Raw genomic sequence first — 13690 nt, 5'->3', positions numbered from 1 at the left:
ACTTGTGGGTGGCCACTGGTGATTGAGTGTTGAGGGTATACTTGTGGGTAGCCACTGGTGATTGAGGGTTGAGGGTATACTTATGGGTAGCCACTGGTGAGTGAGGGTTGAGGGTGTACTTGTGGGTGGCCACTGGTGATAGAGGGTTGAGGGTATACTTGTGGGTGGCCACTGGTGATTGAGGGTTGAGGGTATACTTGTGGGTGGCCACTGGTGATAGAGGGTTGAGGGTATACTTGTGGGTAGCCACTGGTGATAGAGGGTTGAGGGTATACTTGTGGGTGGCCACTGGTGATTGAGGGTAGAGGGTATACTTGTGGGTAGCCACTGGTGAGTGAGGGTTGAGGGTGTACTTGTGGGTAGCCACTGGTGAGTGAGGGTATACTGATGGGTCGCCTACCGTTCGACATGGACTCTGTCCTCCTATGTCCCTTGCTCCGACACTCCATCACCACCAAGTCCTTGCAGTGTTTGTGGGCATTGATTGCACAGTCTGGAAACATAGGCGAGACATGAGTGAACGACATATCACAGTTTCATGATTTTAAATCCATCAATACATGAACATTTTTATTTATTGAAGACAGTTAAACACAAGCAAAAAATTCCATGTTAAAACAGCATTCAGAGTGGCCTATTAGTACAAAAGATAGATATAGGCATGAAAGTACATGCAAGAGTCACTTCAAGTATCTCAAATAATTTGTTTATGGTCTGCATGGAAAACATAATTCCTGTAAATGTATGTACATACAACCTACCTTTACATTTCCAGCCCTGCTTGATTAACCCCCACAGCTGCAAGAAGACAGTTACCATGGTTACAATCAGAAATACTCTCGGGTGTGACAGGCAAAAATCTCAAATATTCTGTAGACACTGTTAATTCCGTAATATAAAATACATGTATCTATATTCCAGGGTGTAAGAAAAGGAAATTCAATAAATAGGTCCATGATCTGATGTGCAGCATAGATGCAAACGCAGTGAGAAGTGTCAACTGTCTCAACACTAGCGGACTACAGTTGCAACTGCCCATAGTCCCTAACATAGACAAGACAGTGTCCATATTCCTCGACATACAAGTGTCCATATTCCTCAACATACAAGTGTCCATATTCCTCCACATACAAGTGTCCATATTCCTCCACATACAAGTGTCCATATTCCCCAATATATACAGGACAGTGTCCATATTCCCCCACATACAAGTGTCCATATTCCTCCACATACAAGTGTCCATATTCCTCCACATATAAGTGTCAATATTCCCCAACATATACAGGACAGTGTCCATATTCCCCCACATACAAGTGTTCATATTCCCCAACATAGACAAGTGTCCATTTTCCTCGACATACAAGTGTCCATATTCCCGACATACGGTGTTCATAATCCTCGACAAACAAGTGTCCATACTCCCGACATATACAAGTGTCCATATTTCCGACATACAAGTGTCCATATTCCCGACATACAAGTGTCCATACTCCCGACATACAAGTACAGACAGTTGACTCACCAGCCCAGTACAGTGGATACAGAAGGTAGGTTTGAAGTATGTGGTTTCGTGGAAGGCGTGTTTGAAACTACTGCGCACAGCATGGCAATTGGCTCGGATGAAGTATGTTTTCATTTCCTCCTTGCTTATCATTCCATCTCTACAACACAGAACACTCAATGTGTCAATGTGAACACAAAGTCCATATCCAGTGTCAACCAATCAGCTCTAGGGCACATTCATCAACAGACATGGAATTGATTTACTTTTCAACTGGTCATTTGAATAACTTGACAGTTGTCACTGCATGTCATTTACTCACATAAAAAGCTAGTTGACAGACATGACATGATCCTTAGAGTCCTAAACGTTTCCTTCATCACTGATGCCTTATTTTGAGCAGCATTTTTCTGTCAATATGTTAGGCATAAAAAATAAAATAATTGGTTCTCAGACCATGGCTTTTGAAAATATAGGGCATGTGGGCGGTGTTTTTGTTGTTGTTTTTTTTGGGTTGTTCAAACTAGTATGTAACCAAATAAACAGATGTGTAACCAAATAAACAGATGTGTAACCAAATAAACAGATGTGTAACCAAATAAACAGTAGTGGGAAAGGGCCTGCCTTTATAAATGTATTCCTTGATGAGTAAAATACTGGAATACAACATTTGATTACCGTTGGACTGGGAATACTTAAGGATTTTGGGCTTTTTAAAAAAAATGGAAATAAGAATGAAACGTGTGGCGAAAAGATGATGCAGGTGGTGCCTGAGAACCAAGGGTATTATTTTTTTTAGCCTTATGCTCCTATTGTCATACTCTCTTCACAGTTCATTCTGTTGTGTGATGTACAACAACCCCCTGTGACTTACTGATCGGCGTCCAGCACACAGAAGGAATCAATGAAAGGGAAGTTGCCAGCGATGGCCTCAAATTCAGCGTGAGAAATAAACCCATCTCTGTCATGGTCATAGTTTTTGTACACAGCCTGAAATGAAATGAGAGTCCTTAAATGATTAGTACCTTCAACCTTGTGGACGTGACTTCATAGACGAGTGCTCTTTACAGATGGCTATACTGCTTCAATGATGGGTACAGTATACTGCTTCAATGATAGGTACAGTATACTGCTTCAATAGACTGCTTCAATCTTAGATACAGGATACTGCTTCAATCATAGGTACAGTATACTGCTTCAATCATAGGTACAGTATACTGCTTCAATCATAGGTACAGTATACTGCTTCAATGATGGGTACCTTGCTTTAATGATGGGTACAGTATACTGCTTCAATGATGGGTACCTTGCTTCAATGATGGGTACAGTATACTGCTTCAATGATGGGTACCTCACATCAATAATGAGTACAGTATACTGCTTCAATGATGGGTACAGTGTACTGCTTCAATCATAGGTACAGTATACTGCATCAATGATAGGTACAGTATACTGCTTCAATGATGGGTACAGTATACTGCTTCAATGATAGGTACAGTATACTGCTTCAATGATGGGTACCTTGCTTTAATGATGGGTACAGTATACTGCTTCAATGATGGGTACCTTGCTTTAATGATGGGTACAGTATACTGCTTCAATGATGGGTACAGTATACTGCTTCAATGATGGGTAAAGTGTATCGTGCAAAGAATGAACCTCAATTTACCAACATACCAATAATACCGCATACCCTTACTGTCAGTAACAAAACAGTATTTCCGTATCATTATTATCAGCGATGGATTTACACTTAACTGATGCAGATTGTAAGTGTCCATTGTTGAGAAAATGTTATCAAATATTCAATGTTGATAATAATGGTTGAAACACTATTTATCTTAACAGTACCAGTAGGAATTACACAAAAATTCATCATGCTAATAACAACATAAGCTTCTGTTATAGTCTGAATACAGACAAATTATAAATAATCTATAATATTCTAATACTTATCAGTTTGATCAAACTTATAATTAACAATGATCAATAATGAAATGCAACTGATTGCAAACACGGAGGGAATGTCAGTGAGACAAATGCGCCACCTACCTCCACCATGTCGTGGACATGTTTGTTGATGGTGGTGGGATCAGGGGGCTTAACTCCGGCAACCCAGTCTGCAAACACTACGGGCTTAGTCGGTGTTGTTGGCTAGAAGAGAAACCATTTCTTGTAAATACTTGAAAAATTTAATACATAAATAATGCTGATTATGACTTTTTTCACACACAATACAAAGTCAACATGTAGCATTTCCCTTTAGTAGTGATAAATATTTAATAAAGATTTTCACCCATTAAATTTAAATTCTTACAAAACATATCCAAAAATATTGTCTCTAATACGAAAAAAAACTTTCCCAGGCATATACAGATATCATTTGTTGCTACCGCCTCCCTGACAACTGAAACAATTACCCTGAAACCTCAACGTGTTGTGTTGCTACAAACTATTTCCCTGACAACTCCATGTGTTGTGTGTTGCTACAAACTATTTCCCTGACAACTCCATGTGTTGTGTGTAGCTACAAACTATTTCCCTGACAACTCCACATGTTGTGTGTTGCTACAAACTATTTCCCTGACAACTCCACGTGTTGTGTGTTGCTACAAACTATTTCCCTGACAACTCCATGTGTTGTGTGTTGCTACAAACTATTTCTCTGACATCTTCAATGTTGCGTGTTGCTACAAACTACTTCCCTGACAACTCTACGTGTTGCTACAAACTATTTCCCTGACAACTCCATGTGTTGTGTGTAGCTACAAACTATTTCCCTGACAACTCCATGTGTTGTGTGTTGCTACAAACTATTTCTCTGACATCTTCAATGTTGCGTGTTGCTACAAACTACTTCCCTGACAACTCTACGTGTTGCTACAAACTATTTCCCTGACAACTCCATGTGTTGTGTGTAGCTACAAACTATTTCCCTGACAACTCCATGTGTTGTGTGTCGCTACAAGCTATTTCCCTGACAACTCCACGTGTTGTGTGTTGCTACAAACTATTTCCCTGACAACTCCACGTGTTGTGTGTTGCTACTCACCGAGGACACGGATCCCCTGGGTTCCCGGGCCAGAGACAGCTCATATATCTCATCCTCTGTGTAATGGAGGTCCAGGGACAACTGGAGGAGAGAAACACGGACATCAACATTGTACCAGGTATCCTGCCTACAGAATGAGTTTGCTGGAGATGGGTCTGTGATAATGTCAAGAACACTCCTACTCTGTAAACTGAAGCCTGTGGATCAGTGCTGATCAGTTAAACAGACCGGACAGGTGCTTACTCAGTGACATGGGGTTTAACATCGTTTGCACGATTATTGCACTTAGATAATGACAAGAATGCACGCATGTGCATCACTGCTTGTACAAGTCATACCCTTAATGCTGAGTGCCAGGCAGGAAACAACAAGTACCATCTTTAAACATCTTTTGGTATTAAGCGTATTGATCGAACCACTGACTTTCCGCTCTCCTTGCAGACGCTCTAACCAGCAGACCAGGGAGGTGGTATACCCATGAATAAGTCAGTAGGGATATATGCAGCTTTCAGCAGTGACAGACAGTGAAGATAGGCTCAAACATTGTTGGTTGGTTGGTTGGTTGGTTGTTTTACGCCACACTCAGCAATATTCCAGCTATATGACAGAGGTCTGTGAATAAACGAGTCTGGACCCGACAATCCAGTGATTGACATCATAAGCATCGATCAACACATTTGGGATCGATGACATGCATCAACCAAGTCAGCGAGTCTGACAACCCGATCCCGTTAGTCACTGTTAACGACTAGCATAGTTGCCTTTTATGGCAAGCATGGGTTCCTGAAGACCTATTCTACCCCGGATCTTCACGGGTCTCAAACATTGTACCAACTGTACTGTTGTATATCACATTTCAATGTAAAATCTTACAGCATTTGTCAATGTCAAAAGTACCTGTACCAGGCACAGACCAAATTATGTCCTGTGTCAATGTCAAAGAATTTAGGTCTCAACACTAGGATTGCATTATTAGGCCCCCTACCATGAAACTTGAGACAACATCATGTCACGGAAATCTTGCTACTTACTCTCAAAGTATTCACTAAGTCCATGTTGGCATCAACAGGGTCGCTGTCTTGTCGTTGTAGGCGCGTGAGCTCGGTGAGGATGAGGGAGAGTTGAGCCATCTTGCGGAAGTTGACGAGGTTGCCTTCGACCTTGTCGGGGAGAGCCGTGTGCAGAGAGATGAGATCTTTCAAGTGGACCCCCCTGGAGAGAAACCATCAGCTTCATTACCATTTCAGTTACACTATGCACAACAGTTACATAAACATGCAAAGAATAACCAAATCTAACTTCCGGGTAAATGACCGTCATTTAATGACCAAACTCTATTTTAACAAATTACATCCGAAAAAATTCAGGGCGGATTGGGTTGGTACATGTACAAAACATATTCACATTTTTCACAACTTTTAACATCATGTCATCTGCTGCACTTTCTGCAGACAAATTAGAGCCACTTAGGACATTGCAAAAAAACAAACATTTGGGCATGCCTCCTACAACATTAACAAGTTGTAGCAACAGGCATGGAAGAGTTATCTCCCTGGCAAGGCTTATGTGAAAAAGTTAAAATTCACTTGCAAATTTGGGCATCTTAAACCATTAGGCCATCTGTGCTCCCTACCACAAACATCAGGCAGACATAAATATTCAAACCTGAAGCACAACATGAAGCAAGTCACTTTCAGTAGGTCTTCCAACATCATGGTATCAGTATCAGTTGCCTAAATAGATTGATTATAGAACTTGAGAAATTAAATTCTACAGCCAGTTCAGCAGATCCTCACTTCACTATTGGTATCTATAAGGGTTTGACAGAGACGTGTCACGCCATAGGCTAGGCTATGTGTAGGTGTACGGTAGATGTACTTCTGTGGTGAAGACAGGGAAGTGTGTACTTACAAGATTGGTATCTTAAAGCCTGTTGCTTGGTGATATATTTTCCTGTAATTACTGAAGTTGTTATTTGAAGACAGCAGTTCTGTGTACTCTATTAAAATCTGGAAAGAGAGGAGAGAAAACATTGAAATTTCACATCAAGCTTGACACAGTAAATCACTCAATTTCAAAATATCTACATGATAAGATTAACAATGTCGTCACAATGATGTCACACTAGGCTATGTATGAGGAGGAATCCCCGATGTTGTTACAACATGGCTACTCTTGCATCAAGTAATGGAACAAGCCAGTCAGATTTTAATTAATAATATAAGAAAACTCAAGTATCAATTTACTGAAATCTATGTCTCGAGTTCCAAGGTATAAACAAATCTAGGAGAGGACAAATTCAAACGAAAAAGAAATATTTTTGCAGACATTTACTGGGGATTAAATGGAGCCATCCAGACATTATATCACGACAGTTTACCTTGTGTGTTTCTGAGGGCAGACATGCATTAGTTTTGGAGAGTCTCGCCAGTGCGCTGTGAGTGAGGCCTCCAACAATAGCCATCAGTGTGTTGAAGTTCTGTAGTACCCGCAGCCTCTGTGAACAGATACAGCACTCCGGGGTAGCAAACTAGCAGCTATCTCAGCAAATACACCCTTTAGTATGCAATATAAGTTGTAGCAGGATCACGAGGGGTACATGAAGTCTTCTGCATCACCGTGAGGTTTTATACCACGAGGGATGCATAAAACCCCATGTACCCCTCGTGATCCTGCTGCAATGAATTTATCTTACTGACATGTTTAAATATGACACTGTAAAAGAATTCAAACAAGGTCAAAATTGATAGAAAACAGCTGTTCAACTGAGCTGAGGTCATTGACTTCTATTGACTCGGCAAAAGCGTGCGGCTTTTTGCTTTGAAGCAGGTATAAAGGATTTATTCTGCCTCTCAGAAATCCATGTGCAGCCTGACTTGCCCGTACCGGGGTATAAAAGATTTATTCCCCCGCTGAGAAATATATTCCCCTCCAAGCCGGGATACAAAGTATTTATCAAGATCACGTGGACCAATCAGATCTCATCATTCAGACATGGAGGTTTAATAAAGTAGTTTACTTCAGGACGATGTGAACTCAATGGATGTCAGTTTCAAAGATGATCGAGTGGTTGGCAACTTAAAATTCTGAAAACATTTCAGACAATGAATCCCTCTTATGTCCTTCCATCACATGCAATGTCTACCAAGTTAAAACAGCAGACGACATTTTACTTGAAACAAACTAGAATGTAAGCATGTTCGGGCTTTCCTTGAATTTTGATTTAATCTGTATGCCTGCGGTAGGAGAAAAGGAAATACATATACAATCAAGTCCCGTTAATCCGACATTGTTGGTTGCATATGATTATGTCGGATTAACGAGTATGTCGGAAAAATAAAATTAGGTAGAATAAACGTTTGTGATTGAAAATTGGACAACTACACGATAGATAACGATACGAACACGTAGGAAAATGAAAAATGAAATTCATATTGTTGAGTCTAGGAATCTAGGCATGCATGTGATTAATCCTGTTTTGTTTTTTAAAAGCTGTAATTGTTTATTGTTAAGCAAGTTGAAATATGCAGCTACTGGCCGACTCGTCTTGCATCAAAACACGGGGCTGTGTACTCGCAGGCAGATGACCGCGGAGTACGCTGATCACTGTGTCAGATTAACGAGACTGATTTCAGCAATTCGTTGCAAATTAGGTGTGTCGGAGTCGGAGTGCGAGACTGTCGGATTAACGGGTCTAAATAGCACTGATCTAATCTGTTCCCATCATTTGTGTCGGGTAAAGCCGATTGTCGGATTAACGAGTGTCGGATTAACAAGACTTGACTGTGGATAACCACAGATTAGGAATTTGAACCAACATTTTGTCAAAACCTGCCAACAAAATATAAGCATAAAAATCAGAAACCAAGGAAATAGCTGACCCACCTTGGCCACATTGACAAACTTAATGATGACATCAGCTCTCTGTTGAGGTGTAGTTTTGCTGAGAACCATGCACTGGACCCACTGGGAAAGGCCGTTGAATAACGCTATTGATCGCTCCAACTTGGGGTTCTCCTTCAGAGAGGCTGTCACTGCATAGTTCTTGAAATCTGAAAACTGTGCATGTACAGGGGTTTCGTTAAGGATGGCCATGGAAACAATCTGGCATCAGTAGAGAAAGTGGAAGTCTAGAGGACATGGACCTGGGTTGACCCCAACATCACACAATGTGTGATGCAATCTTAAGTGGTACATAATCATACTAAGTTCCTCACTGTATTGAACAGAGATTGAGTGTGTGGACATATGGTACCAAGCTACGATAATGCAGCCTCCATACATCAGAAATACTGTATTCGACATAATAAGCGCCCAGGGCGCTCTCAAAATTAGAAATAGGGGGCTCTTATTAGAATATTATTTTGGTGGAAAATAGTTGAAAGATAAATATTGTTATTTATGCTGAAATATTTATGTACGACAGATATATTTTTCCATAATTTAATTGACCATAATTAAGGGTGCATATAACACATGAGTGCGTATTATACGCGAATAAATAAGTCTTGTGTACATTGATCAATTGGAAGGGATGGTAACTGGGATTGTTCACTAGCCAGTATCTTAGCAAATGTCACCGTGGGCGCTCATTACGTCAAATACGGTAGGCATTGGCTGAGTGTGATCTGCAGCTGAATTCCACAGGCTGCAATATCATGGCATATTCAAGTCTGGACCAGAAAATCCAGGGACGGACATTATGAGCAACAACCCATGCCATCGGACTATATCCTAGTAACCAAGTAATCGGTGATCCACTTGATCCATTAAAAGAACCACTGGACATTGTCCAAATTACGGTTATATGTGTAAGCATGTGTAAGCTCGATTCAGATTGGACCATTTTGGACTTTTAGCCAATGAAAAGTGCCGATACATAAGGCAATGACAAACAGGAAATTTACATTCAATAACTGAAACAGTTCACCTCCAGTGCAGTGATGACAGCATTACACCACTGCAACAAGCTAATTTGCATATCACGTGAGCAGACTTTTCTTGTTTGTAAACAAAAGTATCTATTCTAAAATCAGAGTAGACCGGCCTGTGGACCTATTCTGCCCCGAACACCCACACTGGTCCCATAGTCCCATAGTCCCATAGGGCGGGGAGCCCTTAATATTGTAATCATCAATCTTTCCCAGAGAACACACGCAAGTCGCTGTTACAATCAACACACGTCTTTATTCCATTACTGTAGAAATCAAACTGTCCTAATGGTCTAACTGCCCTCTCCTTCTATCTATTCTTACCGTGCACCCGCTTACCTAGCAACACATACCCTACGTCTGCCATATATTTTAGAGTTATCTCCCGAACACTGTCCATCCATGTATGGGAACACTAGTTACCTCCCCTTACTCTACACTATCAAGAAAGGCTGAAGGTGTAAAGTCAACAAAATGTTTTTGCTTCATCTGCTAAATCCTTGCTTCAATAAAATTAAGAAATAGGTAAAAATGTCCAACTCACATGAATTCTCCTAAACGCCTTAAACTCAAGATACGTCAGCTGTTCTGCTAACTCATCTGGCTCTAAATGATTGAAGACAAGTGACACTTTACGCGAATGTTTCCGGGACGGCTGACGAACAGACATATTCCTCATCCAGTCATAAGAAGGTCTGAAACAGACATTGAAAATATCAACACAGAAATTTTCTAAACTGTGGAAGCCCACTTATCAAGAGAGTTGCCTATTTCATGGAATCATCTGGATAAACAAACTACGGGATAGATAAATCACTAAGTAAACTGACCAGAGTTAGTTCCCCTACCAACTCAAAAACCATATAGTCAAACACCATTGTGTCGAAGTTGACGGGACCTACGTGAATAAGTTATACGAGGTTCAACACAACCAAAAACGATGAATAATAAAGGAATACACTGGGACCAAGCTTTAACTTCAAGACAAACGTAATTTTGACACATCAAAGTTCGACACAAGGGTGTTTAACTACACAACAAAAAGCTAACTTACACACACACACACATTCTCTTTTTAGAATTGTTGCCATGTTACCACATCTGCCTGTCAAAGGCAAACAACCAATCATGGAAGAGGTCTTCTTGTTTTGAAAGCCATCAAATCAGTGTAAATTTCCTAATTGACAATTATGCCAAATAATAATTGGATTCATAGCCGGTTTATCATTCCAAACAGAATCATAATCCACACTGATCAAAGGCTGCCCAACCCCTTCGATATTGGCTGCCGTATGTCGACCTACTAAACAAACATCGTCATACATTGGTGTTATCTGGAATGTGATCCACAATAGTGTGCAACTGCCTTGTTGGTTAGTGTAATTCACTATCCAGTTCCAGAAACTGGATGTCCACATAAGCGGAGCATTTCATAAACTATTTTTTCATTTTTCATAAAATTTGTCCTTTAGGCAGGTTTCCAGATAAGTAGGGTTCTGTGGTTACAATCACATCATCATAACAATGTCAAACAACACCTACAGTCAAACACACAATTCCATGGAAATGATGCAAAATATTTTTTTCATGAACAGATTTATTTTTTTTGGGGGGGGGGGGGGGGGGGGGAGAGAGACACAGATCCAGGATATAAAATTGTCCCCCTTAATACCCTAACTTTGTTCAAAACCAACAATATCTAAATCACACACAGTTTAGTGACATAGTTTGACATTCACAGTGAATACACTCCCACAAGCAACATCTGTCCCTTCTGAAAATAAAATAGTTGCAGAATATCAACTGTTTCTTCAAGATAATTTGAAAAACAGATAATTCAAAAACAGAGATGAAATCAGAAAAATAACTTCATTAAACATCCTTCGGACAAAACCAAAACCAATCAAGAAACAACACAATTCTAATTAACGCTAATGTCACTCAAGTCTGGAAATTGCAGACCATTTTGATTTATGAATGTTATTAACTCACACTTTGGACAAATCAATGAGTTCCTTGAGCTGAACATTGCCTTCTGATTGGAGGAGACATCCAAGCTGTTCAACAGCTTTGACCAATCGTGCGTCTAGATCAAAATGAACAGGGAAGTGCCGTATCCAATATCTGCAAACAACACAAATACATCCACAGTAGTGCTAAAGCTGATAAACTCAGGCCTGAATAATGGACACATACTCAAAAGGAGATTATCTCCCTTGCAATCCTAAGCGTCATATTTTTTAATACCAGTTCATTGCAAGTCTGTTTACTTTTTGTCAAAAAGGTTAAGTCAAACAATTCCTCTTGTATGCTTGGATTAGAAAAAAGGCACACTTGCCACACAACATGCTATTTTGATTATTTTGTGTCTGCTGCTGAATCCATAAAACAAAAATAATTGGTCTGGGAGAAACAGAGTGAGTGAGTATGGTTTTACGCCGCTTTTAGCAATATTCGCGCAATATCACGGCGGGGACACCAGAAATGGGCTTCACACATAGTACCCATGTCGTGAATCGAACCCGGGTCTTCGGCGTGACGAGCGCACGCTTTAACCACTAGGCTACCCGACCGCCCCGGGGGAAACAGAAGACAAACACCAAGTCTGGACTATCGTTGTGTCTCACAGATAATGCAGAGGACACTTCCTTGTCAAAACTATGTCAGAATGTGGTGTGGAAAGCCAAACATTGCTCACTTGTTTTCTGATGAGTTACCTGTTAAACTCTATTTGTCTGATTTTGTTTTTTGTTTGTTTGTTGTTAAATGCTGCACTCAGCAATATTCCAGCTATATGACGGCGGTCTGTAAATAATCGAGTCTGGACCAGATAATCCAGTGATTGATATCATGAGCATCGATCTACACAATTGGGATACGACATGCATCGACCAAGTCAGCCAGTCTGACCATCGGGTCCCGTTAGCAGCTTCTTACGACAAGCATAAGTCGCCTTTGACAGCAAGAATGGGTTCCTGAAGACCTACTCTACCCCAAATCTTCACTGGTCCTATTTGTCAGAGATGAAGGCCACTATGTAATAGACATTACATTTCAACTAGCGCATGGGATTATGTGTCAATCTCAAACAGTTTGAACTCAAGGCACCAGCTGAAATATTGATTGTTTTTCAACAGGTTGTGCCTAGAGCATATCAATGACAAAGACTTCACAAATATCACTAACCACATGAACTGAAATTTAAACTCCAGGTGAAAAATGCTCCACAATGAAAATAATTATGACACTGGTCAAAATACCAGTCATCCGAGTTTCATTGTAGCTTCTGAAGAATGTGGAACTTTGTTACAAGCATCGAAAGTGAGAAAAGCCAACGTGTCCAACAGTCAACAAACCGGTTTGGGCACAATAAGCAGCAAGTTTCAGGTTTCAGGTGAACTATAAAAGTCATTGACTTACTGGTGAAGATATCGTAGAATACTGACCTTCACTTTGTATTGCTGTGTGGGACACTGAAGGATACCGACACTCACCTTGTATTGCTGTGTGGGACACTGAAGAATACCGACCTTCACCTTGAATTGCTCTATGGGACACTGAAGGATACCGACCTTCACCTTGTATTGCTGTGTGGGACACTGAAGGATACCGACCTTCACCTTGTATTGCTCTATGGGACACTAAAGGATACCGACCTTCACCTTGTATTGCTCTATGGGACACTGAAGGATACCGACCTTCACCTTGTACTGCTCTATGGGACACCGAAGGATACCGACCTTCACCTTGTATTGCTGTGTGGGACACTGAAGAATACCGACCTTCACCTTGTATTGCTGTGTGGGACACTGAAGGATACCGACCTTCACCTGGTATCGCTCTATGGGACACTGTAAGCTAATACTGGAATACGATAGACACAGTGACAAGTTACCTGACAGCCTGACATATTTTGGCCTTGTATTGCTGTATGGGACACTGTTGGACTGTGGGAAGGTGATGACAGGCTGCCACATCACACGAGATCGTTTCATCGCAACCCTGGTAACTGATTAAGTGTTAAGGGTATTTGCAAAAATGAAGTACAACCATAGTCTTCAATAACACATATTTTGATTTCAAATGTTTCAAGAAACAAATGGGTTTCACCAAAGTGGTAAAAGTCTGAGACCTGCATCACTTTCCTCTCACATTAAGCTGACACGCCATAATATGGTACTGGAATACTGTTCAAAGCAGCATTAA

General features: G+C 40.7%; 1 protein-coding gene across 5 annotated transcripts in view; it reads right to left on the bottom strand.

Annotated features, from left to right (window-relative positions):
* The window catches only part of LOC139442138 (ras guanyl-releasing protein 3-like), a 93615-nt gene that overhangs the window by 23249 nt on the left and 56676 nt on the right, over positions 1-13690 (bottom strand). For all 5 annotated transcript variants that reach the window (XR_011651690.1, XM_071222937.1, XM_071222940.1 and 2 more), the window contains 13 exons: positions 13380-13493; positions 11477-11608; positions 10029-10179; positions 8439-8612; positions 6934-7050; positions 6465-6562; positions 5585-5765; positions 4554-4634; positions 3554-3655; positions 2376-2491; positions 1523-1661; positions 762-798; positions 401-493 (listed from right to left, as the gene is read on the bottom strand). Coding sequence is in view for 4 of the 5 variants with exons in the window: in XM_071222937.1 (XP_071079038.1) it covers positions 401-493; positions 762-798; positions 1523-1661; positions 2376-2491; positions 3554-3655; positions 4554-4634; positions 5585-5765; positions 6465-6562; positions 6934-7050; positions 8439-8612; positions 10029-10179; positions 11477-11608; positions 13380-13493 (1535 nt within the window). In the remaining variant the exon portion in view is untranslated. The remainder of the gene's footprint in view (positions 1-400; positions 494-761; positions 799-1522; positions 1662-2375; positions 2492-3553; positions 3656-4553; positions 4635-5584; positions 5766-6464; positions 6563-6933; positions 7051-8438; positions 8613-10028; positions 10180-11476; positions 11609-13379; positions 13494-13690) is intronic.

This window comes from Haliotis cracherodii, unplaced genomic scaffold (assembly GCF_022045235.1).
Source record: "Haliotis cracherodii isolate W230 unplaced genomic scaffold, xgHalCrac1.p SCAF_5, whole genome shotgun sequence".
Taxonomy (NCBI): Eukaryota; Metazoa; Mollusca; class Gastropoda; order Lepetellida; family Haliotidae; genus Haliotis; species Haliotis cracherodii.
The sequence above is the reverse complement of the archived record's forward strand: the minus strand, read 5'-3'. Positions and strand labels throughout refer to the sequence as shown.